The 24,342-nt window shown below is 42.1% G+C and overlaps 1 protein-coding gene across 2 annotated transcripts in view; it reads right to left on the bottom strand.

Annotated features, from left to right (window-relative positions):
* The window catches only part of ANKRD45 (ankyrin repeat domain 45), a 360,539-nt gene that overhangs the window by 218,100 nt on the left and 118,097 nt on the right, over positions 1-24,342 (bottom strand). For both annotated transcript variants that reach the window (XR_015299695.1, XM_086936369.1), the window contains exon 5: positions 23,510-23,677. Coding sequence is in view for 1 of the 2 variants with exons in the window: in XM_086936369.1 (XP_086792495.1) it covers positions 23,510-23,677 (168 nt within the window). In the remaining variant the exon portion in view is untranslated. The remainder of the gene's footprint in view (positions 1-23,509; positions 23,678-24,342) is intronic.

Genomic DNA, 24,342 nt, shown 5'->3' with positions numbered 1-24,342 from the left:
GAAAGACAGGGGTTTGGCTGCTACCACTGACTTACTATCACAGGGAGGAGTTGAACATATAAATTCTACAAGTCGTGGGTCCTCAAACGTGATAACGACACAATCACCCTTTATGCTTTTCTTCTTCCCACCTACCCAAGGAGCCCGTTCAACCATAAGTATGTTCTTGTTTAGGCCGGGTGGTGGAGGGTAATTTTTGTCAAGCCAGTGGCATATTTTATTTTTAATCGCCCAAAAGGGCTCAGAAGTGGATATTGGCAGCTCAGGAATCCCTGTCAGAACAACCACATACGGGCAAGCATCTGGCGGTAAATTGATGTTGCGCCGCGATGTGGTTTGTCTGGACTGGGACTGTGGGATAATAGGGGCTGGGTTGTCGGGAGTCTTTTTGTGAACTGCCTTTCTATTTACTGCACTTGGGCCTGTACAAGTGGAGGGTTTGGTTTTATTCACTGTTTTGGTTGCTGTCAGAGAAGGAGCTGGGAGGATAATTGCGGGTGCTGGAGCACTCCCCGTAGGTGGATTTGAGACATCAAGCCCAGTGTTAATAGCAGGCGGTGAAACCACCGGAATAGAGGGGCCAGGGGTAGTCAGCCTAGGGTCTTGTAGCGCAAGAATAGTAGCCAATTGATGTTCTATGTTGGAAAGCCTATTCTCCAGGGGCGAAAGCAAAGATTTTAACAAACTAGACATAGATTCCATTAAGGAGTCAAGCCCGTCTCCTGAGTTAGTTAGTGAGACGTTGCTTCCGCTCACATCCAGAAGACTGGCCAGACTGCTATCAGGAGTTATATCGTCCGGAACCCCTAAAGATAGCAAATGGGGGGTAGAATCTAAGGGGGCAGACTCAGTTTGAACAGTGGATGCCTGGAGAGTTACATCGTTTGGTGTCGCCACACCTGTATTGTCCCCCCCTGAGTTGGAACCCATAGACCCTTGCGAAATAATGGCGGGATTGTCTATAGGAGGATTTGTTGGGATCACATCAGTTGAAGTTAACGTAATTATATCTGTCCCAACCATAATGGAGGAGTCAATAACATCATGATTAACTATCACGGGTACATGGGGGATATTAGAGGGTAGTATGCTCGTAACAGGGGCATTAGTAGAAATTTGTGGTTGACTGCTGGCGGGAGTAGAATCATTAATGGAATTCCCAGCAGAACTAACAACAGGGTTTGTCAAACTTGGCGGCGGGGAATGCATCATTGCAATGTTGCCCAATGAAGATCTTTTTGCGTGGGCAAGATCCAATGATACTCTCCTTTCCATGATAGAAATGCCCTCGTCTATCAAAGAGTGTGTTCGAGAAATAAAATTATCTAGGGTGCCAATTACTTTTTTAGTTTTATCGTTTCCAGCTCTCTGGCTCCTAGTTTTGCGAGTAGACATCTCTGGAAGGTTAAAAAAGGAAAAAAACTATAGTAAAATATCACAACAAATGATCCAAAGATAACTATAAACACAAGGAGAGCAAATAGACTACCCGAAGGAAAAGTGACCCCAATAGCTTCAATCAGGAAGGCAACTGTAGCAATCAATACGAACCAATGGTACAAGGGACTAATGAGGGTGCGCCCAGGCCAGGCACTGCAGGCCACGGAGGGCCACAGAGGGCCCGCCCTTTGCCCGGGCTTAGCCCCGCGCGCTCCCGCGCAGCGAGTAGCTTCCAAGTTTATAGTCCGGAACCTATAGGGCGGGGTTGGGGCGGGGCGGTCAGGGAGAGCGGGGCCAGGTGACACGGCCAGAGACACCGGGACTCCTGGGAAAGCGAGTCCCGGGTCGCGCTCGCAGCCCTGCCGCCTCACCGTCTCACAGAACCCCACAGGAGCAGCTGGGCGTAAGATCCATCGACGAGTCAGGCAGGTGAGCAGCGAAGCGGGACCCGCGCAGCGGGTACCGCGAGTTGTGGGTGGTGGGTCCTGAAGGCAACAGAAACGCCGTCTTCTGAGTCCGATTACTGCAAAGGAGTGTCCCACTGCCGAGAGATCCTTCCCTCCTTTTCACCTGGGGCTGCTGGGGGCGGGGCGGTCAGGGAGAGCGGGGCCAGGTGACACGGCCGGAGACACCGGGACTCCTGGGAAAGCGAGTCCCGGGTCGCGCTCGCAGCCCTGCCGCCTCACCGTCTCACAGAACCCCACAGGAGCAGCTGGGCGTAAGATCCACCGACGAGTCAGGCAGGTGAGCAGCGAAGCGGGACCCGCGCAGCGGGTACCGCGAGTTGTGGGTGGTGGGTCCTGAAGGCAACAGAAACGCCGTCTTCCGAGTCCGATTACTGCAAAGGAGTGTCCCACTGCCGAGAGATCCTTCCCTCCTTTTCACCTGGGGCTGCTGGGGGCGGGGCGGTCAGGGAGAGCGGGGCCAGGTGACACGGCCAGAGACACCGGGACTCCTGGGAAAGCGAGTCCCGGGTCGCGCTCGCAGCCCTGCCGCCTCACCGTCTCACAGAACCCCACAGGAGCAGCTGGGCGTAAGATCCACCGACGAGTCAGGCAGGTGAGCAGCGAAGCGGGACCCGCGCAGCGGGTACCGCGAGTTGTGGGTGGTGGGTCCTGAAGGCAACAGAAACGCCGTCTTCCGAGTCCGATTACTGCAAAGGAGTGTCCATTTCTCATTTCCAAATTTGCCCAGATGTTCGTTTGGAATTTCTAGTCAATGTTCAGAAATCTGCTCTGGTTCCTTCTCGCCAGCTGAAATGTTTAGGTTTCCTGATGGATACCTCTCGGTCTATTCTGCTAATCCCTCAACACAATGTCGCCCTCATCAAAAAGAAATTCATCACGTCTGGCCAGCGATATAGCCTCCTCAATTCAGGTGACTTTTCCAGGTAATCTTCACTATCGGGCACTTCAAAGATTAAATATCCGACATCTTCACAGAGGTCTTGCTTATTCTGAATTTGTTTCTTTAGATCCAGAGTCCAAAGAAGAAGTTCTTTGGTGGCTGACTCACTTAGACACCTGGAATGGGAGAATGATTTTATCTGCCACCCCAGATCTTGTCTTAGAATGTGATGCAAGTCGGATGGGTTGGGGGCGCAAGATGCAGTCAATTCTTGACTAGAGGTGCACGGTCTTCTCAGGAGTCATTCTTGCATATCAACAGTTTAGAGATCCTTGCAGGTTCCTTTGCCTTCCAGTCCTTTAAAAAGACAAATCAAAGTATGTGATTCTCTTACGAATCGATAATCTAACAGCGATCTGATATATAAACCATCTTGGTGGCACAAGGTCCAGAATTTTGGTAGATCTCGCCAGGCATCATTGGGAATAATGTATTCAATGGAAAATCTATGTCAGAGCAGTTTTCTCCCTGGAAACTTGAATGTTTCAGCAGATTGGTACTCCAGACATCTTCAAGATTCAAGTGATTGGCAACTGCACCTCAGTATACAATTGTCTTTCTTCCATCTTTGACACCATGTCGATTGGCCTTTTTGCCTCTCAGCTCAATACCCAACTCCTCCTTTTTTCAGTTGGAGACCAGATCCTTAAGTTCTTGCTTCGCTTGCTTTTCTTCAGTCCAGGCGGCAGACTCTTCTCTACGCCTGATTGCGCAAGTCCTGGCTAAGACTCACAGGCAGTTCTCTTCCCTAGTTCTGATCACCCCCTTTTGGCAAGCCCCTCCTTAGTTTCCAACTCTGTTGGAGCTGTCCTTGGGCTTCCCAATATGGCTCCCTCACCTCCCTGATCTTTTGATCAATCCTCAGGGACTTCAACACAACTTGATTCTAGAGGACTCGCTATTTCTCATTGTTTGGAGGATTTTGGGGCCTCAGGAATTTCGGAGGATGATATCCACATCATTCAGCAATCTTGCGCCGCTTCCAAACTCTACAAATCAGCCTGGGTGGCCTGGTGTAGCTAGTGTTCAGACAGGGATTCAGATCCCGTTTCAGCAGATGTGACTCTTGTTGTCAATTTTTTTGCCTCTCTTGCATCTCAGGCAAAAGCTTACAGCACAATCAATACTTACAAGTCAGCTATTACTGCTGAACAACTTAGAGTGGAAGGAAGACCCATTGGTGAACATGCTTTGATACGTCGTAATCCTCCGATATCCAAATACAATACTTTGTGGGATATTAATTTGGTGTTAACTGTGTTTATCTCATTGCAAGATATTATGTACCTTTCTCTCACACAATTATCTGCAAAATTGAAAATGCTTTTGTGTTTAATTTAATTGAAACATGTTTCTGATGTTAAAGCTTTAGATGTGTCCTCCTTCCATTATTCTCTCCTTAATGTTTTTCAGGTTCAGAGGCGTACCAAGACTAATTTATCTACAACTCATTATCCTTTTTTCCCTTCTCAACCAAAACGATGTGTTGGAAATTTTTTATAATCTTACATTTCATGAACTGCGGATTTGAGATCTCCCTCTGCTACCTAGTTGCTTATTTCTTTCCAGAAACCCCATAATCTCATATCTTCTCCCACCTTAGCCTGCTGGGTTAAATGGATTATGTCCTTGGATGTTAGAAATGTTGATTCCTTTGGCGCCCATTCAGCCACAGGAGCTATGGCCTCTAGGGCCTTTTGGGCAGGTGCTAGTTTGCACGGCATTCTCAAACCTGAAGATTGGTTGAAGGTTAATCTTTTCAGAACCTTTTACTGTAAATCTATTACACATGTATCTGATTCTGTTGTTTCAATGCATAAAGTGAGCCTTCTGTCTTGTAATAAAAGGGAGATTTTCCAAGCCTTGGTGAAAGAAAGGCTAGATTTAATTAAAGACACAGAGGCAAGTGTTATCCCACCACTTATCATTAAACCGTCCTGCTCTGTTTTTTCTGCAGTTCAGATGCCATCTTCCAGTGTTTCCACTTCTACCTAATCTTCTGGATTCTCTTCAACAATGGAACTCGATGGACCTCTTCATGGATCCTTTTTCCTGTCTGAAGGATGTTTCCTCATCTGATGTTGGCCTGCCTAATGGATTTATTGACCATTATGATTTCTTTTAGTTCAGTATTGCTGTTTCTTTTCATGGCTCATATTGATTAACTTACTTCAAGAAACAACGAATTGTTGCTTTCAGTCAAGATAATTATTAGGTTACACAACGTGTTATTGGTGCCTCTTTTGTGATGTTATTGTTTGTAGTTTTTTTTATCTAGGTTTTCTGGGTAATGTAGTTTTGTTTTTACTTGGCTGCTTTTTAATAAAAAGCAAGAAAAGACAGCATTATACTCGCCTCCATGTCTTTAAAAAAAATGTAGCCTTTCTGACACCAAGACTAGGAAAATCTCAATTTATCCACTTTTATCATGCAAGGTGTTTTATGTGTGTACAAGTAAGAACCCAACACCAGACAAAATGGTGGCCTATAATAAGTAAAATTAGTTGGTTATGCGGATGACTTTTTGTGCTTCAAACAAAAGACAAGATTCGAAAGGTACCACTTAACATATTATAAGTTATATTAAAACATATATAGCAAGATAAGACAGGAATACAATTGCATACCGTTTGAAGCAGATGCATGGAAAATCAAGTACAGGATGAAGATGAGAGCTGCACTCCTCTAATACAATAGTCAGGACTTACATTAAAAAGTACATTACAACGTATTCTACCAAAATATCATATTTGAAATATAATGCCTCAAAAAATATCACAGCCAGCATACTGATTAAAACAGAACTATAGGTACGTTATGTATGTATATGTAGGTAAGTACTGATTTACTCTTCTTAATTCCACATCAAAGTATATGGTAGGTAGATATATGGTTAAGAGTAGTTAATCTATACTTAACTACATAAATTTAGCTTACCCCTATTGTAGTACTTGATATTCTGGCTATGATATTTTTGTAGGACGATAATTTATACTCGATATTCTGAAATACAACCAATTATAAAATAAAATAAAATAGGAAAGCCATGGTAACTGAGTAACCATTTACGCCAATTATCACCTTTCTGCAAGGCACTCTTTTTGGCAAAAATGGCAGCTGGATCATATCCTAAACATGGAAAGGTGCTCTGAAAAATCATATTGATAACATCCATCTTACTGAAGCTCTGAGGGACTCACATAAACAACATTATGTCCCTCTAACTCCTCACACTACTGTGTATTGGGAACAAAGTGAAAGAGGTTAAATTAATGAAATTTGAGGTGAGCAGTTATAGAAGATTTCTGATTAATCTATTTGCTTGCAAATGGGTTAAAAACTCATAACGAGTTGCTATGACAAAAAATCCAAGTGTATTATAGTTGCACATGATATTTGTTCCTTTCGCTACAATTTGCCCAAATATCTTATTATTCTTTCAAATATATATTTGCGTCTCCTTTCATGGACCATCACAACACTCCTCTGTGGGAATCTCTAAATACAAAGCCCTTGTTGCCCGAGAAACATTTCTCGCTCTCCATTTTCATAGCCATGGGTGTGTGTGGATCACTGAAAATATATCGACCTCAAAAATATCAAGTTGCCATAATATCGTTGATAAAATATCGATGGACAAAATATCGACTGGCTATCTTTAAACAGGTAAGTACTAAAATATCGACTCTAAAATATCGAGTTACTAAAATATAGACTGTAAAAATATCGTTTTTTTTAAATGTCTTTAAATTAAGTTAAAACTAATGTATTAATAAATATATGTATTATAAACGTACTTAAAATTAATAAATTAATGTTATATTAATAAATATTTATTGTAAATTAAAAAATATATAAAAAAATAATACATATATATTTATATAATTTTTTTTATTAAATAAACATATATAATAATTTTACCGTAGCATAGCAAAATAGTTAAAATTTATTGTAACAACTGTAGTGAATTCTACAATAGCTAAAGCGTTGGATAGCGTAGGGGTAAAACTTACTATTCCCACTCCAGTGGGTGCTACAGTAGGGAAAGCGTTGGATAGCGTAGGGGTTAAAATTACTATTCCCACTCCAGTGGGTGCAACAGTAGGGAAAGCGCTGGATAGCGTAGGGGTAAAGATTACTATTCCCACTCCAGTGGGTGCAACAGTAGGGAAAGCGTTGGTTAGCGTAGGGGTAAAAATTACTATTCCCACTCCAGTGGGTGCTACAGTAGGGAAAGCGTTGGATAGCGTAGGGGGTTAAAATTACTATTCCCACTCCAGTGGGTGCTACAGTAGGGAAAGCGTTGGATAGCGTAGGGGCTAAAATTACTATTCCCACTCCAGTGGGTGCAACAGCAGGTAAAGCATTGGATAGCGTAGGGGTAAAATTTACTATTCCCACTCCAGTGGGTGCAACAGTAGGGAAAGCGCTGGATAGCGTAGGGGTAAAAATTACTATTCCCACTCCAGTGGGTGCAACAGTAGGGAAAGCGTTGGATAGCGTAGGGGTAAAAATTACTATTCCCACTCCAGTGTGTGCTACAGTAGGGAAAGCGTTGGATATCGTAGGGGTTAAAATTACTATTCCCACTCCAGTGGGTGCTACAGTAGGGAAAGCGTTGGATAGCGTAGGGGTTAAAATTACTATTCCCACTCCAGTGGGTGCAACAGTAGGGAAAGCGCTGGATAGCGTAGGGGTAAAGATTACTATTCCCACTCCAGTGGGTGCAACAGTAGGGAAAGCGTTGGATAGCGTAGGGGTTACAATTACTATTCCCACTCCAGTGGGTGCTACAGTAGGGAAAGCGTTGGATAGCGTAGGGGTTAAAATTACTATTCCCACTTCAGTGGGTGCAACAGTAGGGAAAGCGCTGGATAGCGTAGGGGTAAAGATTACTATTCCCACTCCAGTGGGTGCTACAGTAGGGAAAGCGTTGGATAGCGTAGGGGTTAAAATTACTATTCCCACTCCAGTGGGTGCTACAGTAGGGAAAGCGTTGGATAGCGTAGGGGTTAAAATGACTATTAATTAATTAACAATTAACAATTTTAATTAATTTACATAATTAATTAATTATTATTATATTACTTCCCACCCTATCCCCCTATAAACTCACAACCCACTACAGAAAATAATTTACTAAATATTAATTATTTATCAATTAAATATTTATAATAATTATCAATTATATTTTAATTAATTACCTATTAATAATTAATTAACAATTATTATTAATTGACATAATTAATTAATTATTATTAAATTACTTCCCACCATATCCCCCTATAAACCCACAACCCGCTACAGAAAATAATTTACGAAATATTAATTATTTATCAATTAAATATTTATAACTAATTACCAATTATATTTTAATTAATTACCAATGTATAATTAATTAACAATTATTATTAATTTACATAATTAATTAATTATAATAAAATTACTTCCCACCCTATTCCCCTATAAACCCACAACCCGCTACAGAAAATAATTTACTAAAAATTAATTATTAATCAATTATTATTTTTTACCAATTATACTTTAATTATTTACCAATCAATAATTAATTAACAATTATTATTAATTTACATAATTAATTAATTATAATTAAATTACTTCCCACCCTATTCCCCTATATACCCACAACCCGCTACAGATGTATATTACACAATTATTAAAAAATATTAAAAACTACCTTATTTTCGATTTTTTTTGTCTATATTCTATCTAGTCGATATTATGTCTAGTCTATATTTTTGATTCGATATTTTGGCTATTAATATCGATATTACTCGATATTTTTGTAGTCTATAATATTTCTGGTCGATATTTTGGTTAGTCTATATTTTTTACTCGATATTTTGTCCAAACGATATGGAATCGATATTATGTCTGTTTACCGGTGTGTGTCCCACTCTGTTCAAAGACGTCCTACTTCTCCTTAACCTGTACCTCTTGACTGGTCCCATTTACCCTCTGCTTTGCCCAAATCTGCTTCTCCTGGCCAATCGCTTTCACTGTCCCGATAACCTTCCTCTGCATGGTCTTGCTATATCTCAATCCTGGATCTCCAATGGGCTGTTCTTAACCTCTTGTACTACTCTCTCATGGTCCTCCTCATTAGCAGACTGTACATCCTCTTCTCCCCTTACTGAAATACGGCACTTTGGATAGCGAGTGGAAGAACTCCTTGAGGCTGGCCTCTACTTTGCAATGGCAGAAGATCTTCCTTTGTCTCTATTAAGGCTTTGTGGTATGCCGGGTGTTTGAAAAGCAAGATTTTTAACAGACGTTTAATTGCTGAGGGTTTCCCCTCAATGAAGAGCCCTTTGTCGATATTTGGAACAGTGAAAATGGAAAACTGGAAGCCTTAGTTATATGTCACAGCCTTGCATATTTATAGGTTCTGAGTAACTATATTTGCATCATAACCCCTACTTCAATCTGCACTGCAAATGGTTTACCAGAATTAAGCTTAACATATTGAGGAAAGAAAGAAACAAAGAAAGAAAGAAAGAAAGAAAGAAAGAAAGAAAGAAAGAAAGAAAGAAAGAAAGAAAGAAAGAAAGAAAGAAAGAAAGAAAGAAAGAAAGAACTATCTGGAACTGAACATAATGGGTCAACCTTATCTATACAAAACACAGTTAGGTGCGTGGTCTGCTCTGTTGGCAAAGGTTTTTACCAAAGCATGCAGTTGGCTTAGCAGTACCCTCATGAGGTAAGGGGTGAGTTGTACAGTAGCTGCCATTAATGTCAACAGCAATCTTGATTTTTAGGTCTGGATTTAGCCAAGACCTTCTGATTTTAATAAAAGTAATAACGTTTTAACAAAATTATATATGTAATATACTTACTAGTTAGTACCAGGTTTCAGCAAGTTCTCTTTTGCCATTGGCCTACTTTTGTATCATTCACATTTTCTTCCGCCCCACCACCGCATACACCATGAGTCAATGGGTCGTCCCACTAGAGCCACTAGCTTACCTCTGAGTGACTGCATCCTGTCCTTGCACAATGTGACCCTACACACATAAAGTAGTCCCCCTTGTATAATTTGACATAAAGCAGTTACAAATAACACACACATTGAGAAAGCCAAGAGGAGGCAGACAATACCAAACTATTGGCCTTAACAATGCTTTTTTCCTGGTTTGTGGCTGCAAGACCAGTTTCTGCCACGAATTATTCAAATTTCCCATTCATGGGTTGAATATATAGTAGATGACCTTGACGAGATCTAAATTTACAAGCACAGGTTAAATAAAATATTGTCACATTGAGACTATTTTCTCAGGTCTTTCTGGGTGAAACCACAAACCCAGGATACCTTTACAGCCCCCTGCCCCCAAATTGTGCTACAAAACGAACGCAAATGGGATCTGGTTATCTTTTTTGGAAATGAGTTATGAATACTTAAGCGCAAACTGTCTCAAACATCAAAGGAGAGCTCAGCAAATAATTAAACTTCTGTTAAAAATCTTGGGGCAGATCTTTCAGAGCACAGGAATGCGACATATCTACAATGATATGTCGCATTCCTGTGCTCTCGCCAGCGCTGGCGCAGAAACAGCTGCCATGCGCCGGCGCAGGCACCCTTGCACCATGGTGCAAGGAAGCCTGCGCCATGGGGAGATTGCTTTTGTGAAGAAATGGTCCCCTTCCTCCATAAAAGTAATCACTGCAGGCATTTTCCTCTTTCAATGCATGCTGTAGAATGCAGCACGCATTGAAAGAGGAAAAAACGAGGAGAAATGAAAACATTTCTCCTCGTTTCATTTGACTACGCCACCCCTATGGTGGTGCAGTATACTGATGCATTTCCAGGTTTACGATATTTCGTAAATCTGGAAATGCATCAGTGGACATGGGTGTTGCATGGGAACACCCACAGCAACACCCATGACCCGCCCCTAACACACAAAATACTGCGTGAACAGGGGCGATATTTACAAGCACAGGTTAAGTCAAGCAGGCTGACTTTACCTGTGCTTGTAATTATCACTTAGCAGGCTGCGCCACTGTGATGCAACAGCAGCGCATGGGGCTTGTAAATCTGCCCCCTTGTTTTTCCAAACCCTGAAATACCAGAAAGCCTTCAAAGAAAGAATCAGTTATTCAGGATTCATTGTTTGTCATTCAATTGGTCAATGTGAGGATATAGGCATGTTACATGTAGGGCTCCTGGTTCTATGGCATTTATTTTTTCAACATTTCCATTTATTTATCCATATTTATTTGATGACCATCTTGTTAGTATTCATCCATCTGTATTTAGAGTTACATAGATCCTCACATCGACTGACAAGCAATGAATCCAAAATAACTGAAAAGTAAAATCGTGTAACCAAGGCAAAATCCTGCTGTCTTAGACAGCACATTTAGAACATTTGGGCGTTTTTCTCCACATAACAAAATTAATAGGTAGTAAAAGAGCCTCTCACGGTTGAGAACATTTGTGCAATTTTCTGTTCAAAACGAGACAAATTGGCAGCAGACGACCCTCTCGCAGCACTTGCCCAATGAGATAGCAGCACATTGTCATGATATGAAGCATCTGGGTCACATGACTCAGAGGAACACTGGGTATTTAAGGCCAGGAAAATATCCCAATTCTATGATGAGGGGAAGGTGGAACTAAACAGGTTCACAGCAGGGAACAGACCTTTGACAAAGTACTTGGGGCATAAGGGGAGGCTTTTATGGTTCCTCTGGCTAGGAGGGCATAGACTTTATATAGATGTTCTTTTACCTATATGTTAACAGAATGTTATGTTATGTTATGTTATGTTATTAATGGGTCTTATATAGCGCAACGGCTACTGCAAAGGAGTGTCCCGGCGCTTTGTGCTCCAGACCCAGAAAAGAGACTGAAAAAACATAACAGCAAAGAAGGAAAACAGAGAATAAGGATAAAATTGCTCTAACCAGAAAATAACCAAGTCTTAAGACCCTTCCTGAAGGCAAGCAGATTAGATGTGGACCGCAGGGACAATGGTAAAGAATTCCACAACTGAGGGGCCAGGAATCTGAAGGACCGACCTCCCAGACGTGCCCTCTTTATACGGGGAACTACTGCAAGTGCTAGTGACTCCGATCTTAAAGATCGTGTCGGCTGGTAGAAATCCAGCCTCTTCTGTAGGTATTTTGCACCAGTGGCGTGCAAGGCTTTGTGGGCTAATGTCAAGGCCTTGAACATTATCCTCTTCCGTATGGGGAGCCAATGAAGGGATTGCAGCAAGTTTGAGGCACTGGCTCGACGATGCAGGCCAAAGATAGCTCGTGCTGCAGCATTCTGAGTCACCTGCATACGCTCTAAGAGGTATTCCGGAAGACCCAGATACAGAATGTTAGCGTAATCCAGTCTGGATCCGATGAGGGCCTGTACAGTTATTCTCCGATGTTCCTCAGACAGCAAAGGAAAGAACTTTCGGAGCATCCTGAGGATACCGAAACAAGTCCCTGTAAGGGTTGCCACCTGGGATTTGAGCGTAAGCCCGTTGTCGATTTTAATTCCCAGGTTCTTAGCCCATTTAGAAGACTGGGCTGGAGGGAACATGTCGGCAGGCCACCAACCATGCCAGTCCGGTTCCAATGGGCATCCAAAGAAAAGTATCTCAGATTTATCCGAGTTACACTTGAGGCTGTTCAGATGGAACCAGTTAAAAACAGCCCTAAAGCACTCACGGATACTTTCCCCATCGAATTCTTCGCTCTTACGGCAGGTGAAAAGAAGCTGGGTGTTGTCAGCATATGAGACGATCTGGGCCCCGTAGGACTCCACCAAAGTCGCCAGAGGGGTCATGAGGATGTTAAATAGAGTAGGGCTCAATACTGAGACCTGAGGAACTCCGACTCCCAATGGCGGCATTTCGGCAGATCCAGAGGAGGCCCAGACCGTTTGTCGGCGGTTGGCTAAGAAGGAACGAAACCAGTTGAGCACCGACCCCCCTAGACCGATGTCATGTAGTCTTGTGAGGAGATCCTCATGGGGGACGGTGTCAAAAGCCGCCGACAGGTCTAACATAACTAACATCACCCTGCCTCCGGCATCCAGCACCTCCTTCACAATCTCTGAGACTTCCAGGAGCGCCGTCTCGGTACTTAAGTTGGATCGAAAGCCCGATTGAGACGCAGAATTTGACTACAATTTCAACCTGCCTCCTTACCCTTATGGAGATCAAAATAGAACACTACTATGTAAAGGGAATTATCAACAATCACAATTTATATGCATGATGAGTGCAGCACAAACAATATCTTGGTAATCTCAAGGATAATACTTGCACACTGTATGTATGTGTATGGAGAGTATGTGCAGATTTTTAGAGGAACAGTGATTGAGACTCACACTTTGTACCACTTTTTCACTAGTGCTGCTTGATGTGAAATGATCACAGTGATCACTTGGAGATATGTATAAGGATAGACACAGATATATTTAATGATGTCGTGCATAATTATTTATCTCTGTCTCTCTCATACCAACAGAGACATGAGAACATAGAGACCAAATGGGTTGGTATGTATTGCATATATGTGGGAATGAAAGCTGAACAATTGAATGCACAGAAATAGGATACTAACTGAATGCTTGTGAGGTCCTGACAAAAACCATATAGCCCGGCGAGGAATTTGTGTGATGGCTGAAACATGTTGACACAGGGATACAGAGAATACTAATTTCCTTAGTGCTTCCCCACCGGGTGCCCTTTGAAAATAAAATTAACCCTCGGGACACCATAGACTATTTTAAATCCAGGATCCCACCCAGTAACCAAAGTGCTCCCTTGGCTACCAAGGTTGAGCCTGTTTAGATACACTAGATATCTGGACGAGGACTGTATGAAGAGGCATGCCACTTAGAATCACAGTGGGTGAGAGTCCATTTAACACCATTAAGTGGGTTTGGAGAAATAGGCTAGGCATGGTAAGGGTTCCCTCCTGTTGTTTTTGAAGAATTTGTCAAGTGGTCTCCATCTTAATAAAACAATAACCACATGCCAGGATTCAGCATTAAAACCTATATAATCAATAACCAGATTCAAATACATTATAACCTTACTGGGTTCATCAATGACACTTCTTATGAGGTAACCGTACGCGCTTTACAAAACTCTGTATTAATAAAGATACTATCAAGAGTTTTTCTTTCAACTCAACAGGTCCCAACACGTAGCAATAGGACCAACCACTAGAGGTCCCTGCACTCCAGAGCATGAAAGCAAATGCTTAGCTCTGAAACTGCTTTAAATCTACTGTAAAAATCTCCTGTGCCCAGAGACGTTGCTGGACATTCCTGGGAGGCTGCTGCACCCTGTGACCAGTTAGCTTGTTGGTGGTGCCCCCGCCACTCCTCAGGGCACTACCTGAAGTAAAATATGTTAAACAAATCCCATGCAGAGCATTATGGTGCACTCCAGCCATCAGCAGTGGATTGTCAATGAGAGGGTCTGCCTGCTCTTTTCCTCTTGCTGTGAGGCCTAACTGCACGTCTTTTGCCGTATTTGTAGAAATCCCCAGACCTCTGTGGGACACCCTCTGCTGCTTAGATCCCAACCAGCTCACTGTGTCACTGGAACCAAGCTGCACCTGACTGATGAACCCATAACTAGGGCAAAACCACTCCTGGGTTGCTTGTGTTCCGGTTCAGGGAAGACCTGACTTGGCAATTCGGGCTGGACTGTTCCTATTGGAGCAGGGTCCAGACTGATGTGCATATATATGGGTCTAAACTGAGGTGTCAGTGAGTGCAAAATAACGATGGATTGGGAAACGGCCCGAGTGCTTACCAGTGGCTGCGATTAATTCAAGCCTTCCATCCATCACTGGTTTTTATACTTATTGAGCTTGCATTGTGTTCTCTGCCCCACTGTGTCCGAAACAATTCTCCTTGTGCTCCTGCGGTGGTAGCTGTTGTTAAAAGCTGGGCAACTGTGCCCTCTTCTGCTTTTCTTGGCCCCCAGGCCCACCAATAAGGAACCATCTCAGCAGGTGCTCCTGCTCTTCTTGCTGCATCTTCCTCAGCAAGATTTTTGTTGCGCCACCCCAGGGCAGATGGGGGCTCCTGTGGGACACCAGCATTCGATGAAGGGGGCCCCATGCGAGCCCACTACCCCAGCAAAACAATTAAATATCAATTCGCTGACCCCCAGACTCAGGCCCACCTCTGAGATATTTTTGGAAACTGCGGCAAAGTGCCACATGCTCAGTTTGAGGGTGAAAGGTCAAATCTTTCCAGTGCCATAACTGAGGACCCATTTGCCCCATTTTGTTGCTCTTCGGTTCTAGCCGCCATGACTATTTTCAATGGCCTTGTGGTCTGTAGAGGGGCGCACTTTTGTGGGGAGCTGGACTTACTGGCTCCATATGCCAATCTTCTCCGCTCCTGCTGGTGGGGGCATCTAGCGCAGCCCGCCGGTATCAGCCAGCAGACCACCTTCCTGCCAGCACTCCCCAGGTCCCATAGCCTCCTTGCTGTCCGTAAGGGAACTGGGAGGGGGTCATTAAAGTCAGGTCTTCCCCCAACTGATCCTAAGGAGGCATGAGGGAGCAAGTGCCATTGGCCCTCGAGAGACCCATCCTAGTCTGAGGGGTCAGCTGGTGAAAACATCCTTAGTCCACCTTGCAGGACAACAGGTGGCCCATATTTCCAGCTCACCATTCTACTGCTTTTGTCACCACAAAGATTCAGGATCTTTTTCTCCGTCCCTCCCTTGTGCAAGGGTTTATAAGTGGGGGATGGAAAGTTCTAGATGCCAAGCACCACTGGTTAATCCTAGGATGCTACATCATCCCTCCACTCCTGCCCCAATCCTCCTGCTTAGTATTCTGGGACACGTTTTCTTTGATCGTGTATCAAGAGAGAGAGAGAGGACCAGAAAGCTAGCCAGGTTATATAGAGTTAATCAAAAAGAGACTAGCTTAAGTAAAGGGGTTAACAAAATTTAATTTTTAAATTTAAATGACTCAGATATGTTTCGTCAGGGGGTAGTGGCACCTGGTGAGTGTGCTCAGGAAGCCCTCACCCACCAACCTAGTTGGTGGCATGCTTCATCATCGGGCCCACCCAGTGACACCTAGCGTGTCCCGGGTGTGCTTCGACGCCTGATTACAGCGGAGCAGGTATATCGCTGAGTGTGCGGTGAAGAGTGTTATGAATGTGAGTTTAAAACGGCTTGCCGGAGGTCCCAGTACCCGAAGGTGAATTAAACTCTAATACCTGGGCCACCGTCAGCGGTTAAAAATAAGGCTGTTGGATGTTAGAGGCGAGTTACGACCTCCCACATCCTTAGATGAGTCAACATGTTTCAGCCAGTGCCTTATGAATATGCTGGCTTTCTTCAGGACGGGTTAAAAAATAGTTAAATAAGTGTGTGTAATTAAACTAGTGGGTGTGTGATTCAAACTATGTGTCTACACGCCCTAAAGTGTTTATCTATGTGTGAGAGGGGGATTCCCTTCTCAAAACACGCTAGTTTTTAAGGAGTTTTTGCTTCACGGTTGTGAAGTGGCAAGGGGTTGACCAGCTTTTCTGGCCAAAGCCTGCTTTGGACCTGTAGTGCCTCCTTCGCAGAACACGTTTTCTTTGAACAGAGGTCCTCTGAGGCCCTCAGCTTTACCCATAGTGGAAATTACTGCCAGATGTCTTCCTACCAAAACTTTAAAGGTGTGCCTCTACTGTATTGGCTCCAGATGTCTGGCTTCCTCCTTCATTCAGTGGGCTCAAGGTGTTCCAGCTCAGGTACATTATGACAATCAAATTATCAAATGCAGATTTCCCTCATACTCCTTTCGACTCTCAGGACATGGGCCAATCACTGATCATTATTCCCCTAGTTTCAGGAGGTTTTTATTCTCTCAAGTGGAGAGCAGGGTAATTAACTTGACTCAGCAGGTAGGACAAAGGCCTGGAATCTGATTATGAGCTGAGCAAGAGAAATATGACAATTTGTGACAACCCATAAGATGTGGGACCTGTATATTCAAACTCTGCATGCATTTTTACCCCCGTTCGACAGCTTGCTGGACTGTGTAGGAGTAAGTGGAACAAAACTGCACTTTTAGGCAAAGTTCACCTATATGTATAATATGGTGAACGCACTACAGTAGCTTCTTTTAATCTGTGGTCCAAGGACCGCTGAGTGTCCACAATACCTACTCAAGGGGTCTGTGCTGACTTAGAAAATTAAATAATACGACCTGATTCATACGGTGTATATAAATAATGAAGCAAAATGTAAAGCAGAAGCAGGACTATAATGAAACTCCCTCGGTATCCATAGTTCATTTATTCATGCCTTGTGTTTTACACAGAAATAGAAGCAAGACTACAATGAAGGCTTAAGTTACTCTAATTTAATATGCTATTGCATGGAAACATAATTTCTGTACGGCTGTACTTACATGCATTTTCACATTCATTGCCAATACATGTTTAGATAAAGTTGTCACTCATTAATGTGAGCACAGAGGCTAAAGCTTTTCTGCAATGCACATTTACTGTTCCATGCAGGTAATATGAACAATGTTTTAGGATTATATGTGCCTCATGCAGTATTTAAAGTTAAAGAAGTTTGTGTAGATTTTGCAGTTTGCTGTAATTTGTTCTTATTTTCCCTTAGTCCAACCCGCAACCTCAGAGAGAGCAATACCTGACATACTGCTGTCCTACTCTCATATGGGCAACTAATTGAATAACTCTCCTTTATTTAAGCTGCGGCTGGATCCTTGACCGTAACACCACTCCAGTACCAACATCACCTGAGTTCCCTATTCAAAATCAAGGGCACCAGAGGAGGTTGCGTTAAAGAAAGCCTGGAGCTACTATGTCGCTTGTCACCCACGGGCAGAGATGCTGGCCACATACCATGCTCCATCCCCTTTCGACCAAGCTCCTTTTACAAGTTCACTCCACACCACTGGCTCATGCCTGCAACATTGTAACACCCTTATAACAAGGGACACAGAAATCGGCCGGGAAAAATCAAATAATGCGGACAGGTTGTCTAAATTATGTAGAAAGAAAAGACAAATTATGTGGCATAATGTGGCACTTTTGTTTTAAGTATTACTTCATTATTTTGGCATTTTTATATGTGGTAATACTGTATGGGCAAATATTTTAGCTCATTAGTACCAGTGAAATAATCAAAAGTAGAAATAAGCAACTGAAAGATGACCAGTTACCCTTTGCAAAAGACCTACCCCTCAGCGTGAATACATATCGGCTCAATTTCAGTAACTTTTGGGGGCATTTGAGCTAGAAACAAATGTGTTTTTTACATTATGCAGCAAATAATAGATTATGTGGCAAATGTAGCAAATCCATTATTATGAGAAAAAAGTTGCAGCTGCAGAGTCACATAATTCTAGTGTTCTTGCTTATAACAACAAGTGTATGGATGCAAGAAAAGAAAACATCATGGTTATATCAACATGTTGCAGTTTAGAAGAGGCCCGAAACGGCACATTGAGAGACTTGTCAATTACATCGTTATTGGATCCTCCACTTCAAAACAAAGGGTGCCTGGGGAGGCGCGTGGCGACGGCGACAGGATGGCCGCACCCTGAGAAGCTCCGCAACGCCGGACTTCGTTTACTTCCAAAGGGTCTCTTCAATCGCAAAGCGGATTTTTTAAAAGGGACGCCAGCACGTCGGAAACTGCCAGGAGTACTCAGGCAAGTTTCCGACCGAATTTATGAACATTTAAACCCTCCTTTCTGTGTTTCCTATTTTTTCACTTCAGATCCTTCAGTAATGGCGGCCGCCATTTCGCGCATTCCCGTTTTGGCGCGTTATTGATTCCTATGCTGCTCCCTTCAGCGTTTGTATGCTGAGCTTCTTGACACTGCTCCTATATTGGCATTTGCTATGTTTATGAAGAGAGACATTCTTTGAAAGAGCTGTTTTTTCTTTTTTCCTCAGCATCTGGACTTTTTTTTCTCTTCAACACAATGGCATCATTGCCTCTTTCCCTGCATTATTTTTTGTCAGTTGGTGCATTTCTGCGTCGCCATAACAACATCGCTTAACATAATCCTTGTCTACTTAGATTCTTCCCAGCAATTTATTGCCTTCACAGTTCAATCCTACTGTATATTGTTGTCACCACTCATCTTCTATTGTATTGGTACTTCAGGTCATTTGCACATCTGCTGGCTGCCTCGTCTTTTACTACCTTTCATGCTGTTGCGCTTTTCTGCGACAAAAAGTTTTTGAAAAACTGCTTGGGCTGAGGGCTTCGCGCTCTCTTGCCTTTGCTCTCCATTACCTTCATCTAAAGTGACTCTGTTACCTTTTTTTGGCGTTTCATAATAGAAATCTGGAATTTGTCTCAATCATCTGATTACCATGGATCCTCCGCATTCTACTAAGCCTCATAGTGCTGCAGGGGTTTCTCCTGGAGGTCGTAAAGACTCAACAGCTAACACCGGCAAGCGACTTAAGAAGGACCCTTGCTCTCCACCTAAATCACCTCTTCCCCTCACGCTGGAAAACATTATGGATGAGTTACGCCTCATTCGACCCTTTATGTCTGATTCCACCGCTACCCTTCAGAGAATTGAGGACAAACAGTCCAGCCTTGACTTAAGACATTCTGATGTTGAGCAGAAGACAAGACATCGTTGCTAGAGTTGACAGCCTCACCAAAGAAGTTACCCAATTTAAAAAGACTACAGAGGATTTGGAAAATCGCAACCGGCGTAATAACCTACGCATTTATGGAATTCTGGAAGGTTTCGAAGGTTCTGACATGATCTCTTTCCTGAAATCTCAAGTTCTGCAGATCGTTGGCCTTCCAAAATCAATGGATTTTAATATCCGAAGAGCGCACAGACTGGTGCCTAAGAATCTATCCTCCTCTACCAAACCAAGAGGTATCATCGCCTATTTTCTGCTGTATTCTGACCTTATGGCGATCCTCAATACTACCAAACAACATAAACAGATGCTATGGTTTGGACATAAAATCTTCTTTTGTCAGGACGTTTCTAAACCAACAGCCAGCGGACGCAAAGAATTCCTTGATCTCAGACCAGCCTTGAAATCCATGAACGCTCGTTATGACCTTATACACCCCTGCTTTTTCAAAGTGACGTACAAAGACCGAACATTCTCCTTTGAGGATCCAGCTGATCTCCGGAAGTTCATCGGAAGAGGTGTGGCGCCGCGGCTAGGGTGACTGACTCCGGAATCTGGGGATCACGGTTCGATCTCCGGCGGCAGATTAGCCCAGCACCATGTGACTCTGGGCAATAGCTTGCTTAATCTTCCCGACGGCCCCCAGCGCCTAGAGACCCTTACGGGTGATTGTGCGCTTTACAAATGTGGATTTTTATTATTATTATTATTATTATTATTATCCATAATCATTGAGGAGAACTTATGGAACTTAGCAATCATTGATGGTCTTGTTAGTTGTCACCTATGCTCATTTTTATTATTGACTTCGAATCTCGGAAGAAGAAAAAAGCTCTTTCACAGTTCTCTCTTATCCTTAAACAAATTAAAGATCTCGAGCATCAATATTTCACCACAAATTCCATTGGGACTCCGCAAGTAATAATCTCCTCAAATTCAATGCAAAAAGGTAAGGTGGACGGAACAAAGTAGGCAAATCCCTTACAAACTATCTTAAAATCAAGAAGCAAAAATCCAAAATTATAGCTATTTCTGATAACCATGGAGTCCGCCACTCCACAGATGATGAAATTCTTGACTGTTTTGTCCAATATTACACCTCCCTATACACTCCAGAGTCTGGCCCCTCTTCCACACAAATTGATTCCTTCTTTCATACTATTCCTAAATCTCCCGATGATTCTACAGATCTTTTATTTCTAGACACTCCTATCTTAGAAAAGGAAATATTTACTGCTATTACTCTACTACCCAAAGATAAAACACTCGATCCGGATGGTTTCACTGTTCGATTCTTTCTCCACTTTAAAAAAAAATGTAAACCTCATTTACTCTCATTGTTCAAGCATTTTCTTATTAAAGGAGAGTCCAGTGGATCTTTTATTCAGGCAATGCCCTGCTTAATCCCTAAAAAGGATAAGGATCCCTCCCTTTGCAAAAATTACAGGCCCATCTCCTTAATCAATACAGATTGTAAAATTCATGCCAAACTTTTAACCATTCCTATTAATAAAGTTACCTTGGCCTCATCACTATCTACCAATCTGGATTTGTCAAAAGTAGATCAATTACTGACAATTCGAGAACTCTTCTCAACATCATCCATCTTGCCTCAAAGTTGGATTCGCCAGTTGCAACCATCACATTAGATGCTGAAAAAGCATTTGATAGGGTAAGCTGGGACTTTATGTTTGGAGCATTGAGATGGCATGGTTTTAGTCCCCCCTAATATTCAATATATTCAATTGCTATACTCTGCCCCCTCTACTTCCATTTGGGTCAATGGCTCTCAATCTAAATACTTATCTCTTCATAGAGGCACCAGACAAGGCTGTCCCCTTTCCCCTCTTCTTTTTATTCTTGCTTTAGAACCTTTTCTAGAAAAAATTAGACATTCACTATCCTATACAGGCTTCAAATTTCAGAATATTAACATTAAATTTACTGCTTATCCTGACGATATCCTACTCTATATCTCTAACCCGTCCACATCTTTACCTTCTCTTTTCTCTTTACTACAAGAATATTCCTTAGTCTCTGGCTATAAATTGAATATTGATAAATCTGAAGTTTTACCTCTAAACAAATTTTGCTTATCCCATGTTTCATGGTTCTGGCATCGAATGGAATCCCAGACACATCAAATGTTTAGGTGTCCTTTATATCAACACTATTAGAGAAACTATTAAAATCAACATGCAGACATACTTAAAAAATTCTCAGTACTCATTGAACGTTGGTCCTCTCTTTTCTTATCCCGGTGGGGGAGGCTAGCAACTATTAAAATGATGTTCCTTCCCATTGTCAATTTTTATCTTTCAACACTCCCCATCTCTCTCCCGCTAACTTTCTTCAGAACTATAAATCGCATCCTAAAAACATTTTTATGGAATAATCGCAGAACTATGCTTTCTCTCTCCCACCTTCAACAGCCCAAAGATTTGGGTGGAGTCAACTTTCCTAACCTCAACCGATATCACTCTGCTTTCCCGTTCAAACAAATTTGCCCTTTTTTAACAGACTCTTCCTGTCCTCCTTTAACGGCTTGGAGTTCAATTGAGCTCGCGCAACTCTCACCCTTTTTATTTCTTACAGCTACACGTTTGTCCCAGCCTCCAAAGCGTTTTGCCACCCCATCTTTAAACACTCCAAAGCACTTGCTCTTCCTTTGTTTCGTTCCTTTTTCTCACATGCTGAATTTCACTCCCAAACTCCGATTTGGTATAATAAATTCTTAAAGATTAACAATAGAGCACTATTCTGGAAGGAATGGATTGATAAAGGCATCATTACTTATGATCATTTACTTAAAGATAACTCCCTGAGGGATTTCTCTGACATTCGTGACTCATTTGATATCTCTAACACATATTCTTCCCAATACCCTTTGCTGAAAAACGCCCTAGCCTCTATTCTCTCTCAAAACAGCCCTATGCCCACTAATGCTCCGATCCTCTCCCCTTCACACACACTGCCTTCTGTTCTGCCAACACTACACAGGCTTTATACTTTTTTTTAATAACAGACTCTTTTTTACCCCTTCCGATCTTCATAAATTCAGATTACTTGATTCCAAGAAATGTTGGTCCTGTTCATATGTTGATAGTGATTTACTTCATATGTTTTTTTACTGCCCATTGGTCAAATTCCTTTGGTTTTGCATCTGGTCAAAACTAAACGCTATTTTAGCCACAGATTTTCCTTTTGACATTGTGCATATTGTTTTGGGTGGCTCCTCACCTTTCTGGAATGATAATGTACGCAAGTTTATAGATCTGTATTTAGCTATTTCTTTTCAGATCATCACAACCAATTGGAAGGATACTTCAAAAATCTCATACAGTGCCTGGTGGAACCTGTTATGTCATCACCATAGACTTGACTGTGCTTTTGCCACCTCAGTACCTTTATTAATATCCCACTAGTATTATCCATTATCTTCTTTTACTGGTTCATGAAATATTTATTAATAAATCTGTACTACATGCTGCCCTCTTTCTCTCTCTTTCCCCTCTTCCTTTTCTTTCTCTTTTTCTTTCCCATCCTTCCAGCAATTTCTTTTTTTTAAAAACGCTTTTTTCATTGATGTAGTTTATATATCCCTTTTGGGATTGAATTGTTCAAATGCTTATTTTATTACTATTCCATTTTCTTTTCAATGCCATATTTTCTGTAATGATGTTTTACAATGCTTATTATATTCAATAAAGCTCTTTAAACTTACAAAAGGTGCCTGGCAGACTCATTAGCAGGTATATGCTGACATTGCAGCTTTTCACTAGTAGTGTGTAGATTCCCTATTTGTATTTGCCATCATAATATATCTTTGACATACTGTTATATTTGTATATTATCCCTCTTGTTATTAGCCCTGTAATATCCAGCCTGTACTTTAGGGTTCCTGGTTTAGTGTCCCAGGCATCCTCATGAATTAAGACTACCCACTATCCAAATTCTGTTGTAGTACTTTGCTACAATGGTTAAGAGAGAATATTAGTAAATGGTATTGTTCCTTACCTGACAAATCCAGGAACTCTGCACAGTCTGTCTTGCCGTATCTGAAGGCAACATCCCTTGCTTTCTCACCCCGGAAGTTGATGGCCAAGACGTCTGCTCCCAGCTCCACCAGGGTCGCGAGGCTGTCAAGTTGGGCCCAGGCAGCTGCACAGTGGATAGGCGCGTAACCTGTTAACACATAAGACAACATGTATGTCTCAGCACAGTCTTGAAAATAGCAAGTGGAGGCAACAGTGTTTCAGCTGCTACCGTGAAAATCATTTACAGGGCATACTGAGAATCTTATAGAAAAATCTGGAGACATATAATACTTGCTGATAACTACCAAACAAACCTTCCGTTATGAAATAATGGCTTCACATATTCACTCTACCCAGATATTTATCCAGATAGTTATTTAAATATTTAGCCGACTTTCTGAGTGAAAATTAAACCACTGAAGCACCTTCAAATTATTAATATGTACATGTAGAACAATAGAAATAAAACCACAACAAATTAAAAAATAATTAAAAAAATAAAGTGAAATCATTGTCATAAAAATGCAGTAGAATAAAAGAATAATAATAATAAAAACATTAATTACACAATAATGATGGATTTGAGTCTCTTCCTAAAATGCAGGTGGTTAGGAATAATTAGATTAAGTTAGGGAAGGGAATTCAAAGAGTCACGAGTGGGGAAGGATTTCTGCTTAGAAAACCGTGTAAATTGTAACTGGTTGAGAGAAGTCGAATGTGAATAGAGACTGCCATCCTTGCAGCCAGATAGTGAGAGTGATTAAGGAGAATCGCTTTAGAGACCTGGCAGCCAATCTTATAAAGCAGTTAGTC

Source organism: Lissotriton vulgaris, chromosome 1_1 (genome assembly GCF_964263255.1).
Source record: "Lissotriton vulgaris chromosome 1_1, aLisVul1.2, whole genome shotgun sequence".
In the NCBI taxonomy this organism is placed as follows: Eukaryota; Metazoa; Chordata; class Amphibia; order Caudata; family Salamandridae; genus Lissotriton; species Lissotriton vulgaris.
The sequence above is the reverse complement of the archived record's forward strand: the minus strand, read 5'-3'. Positions and strand labels throughout refer to the sequence as shown.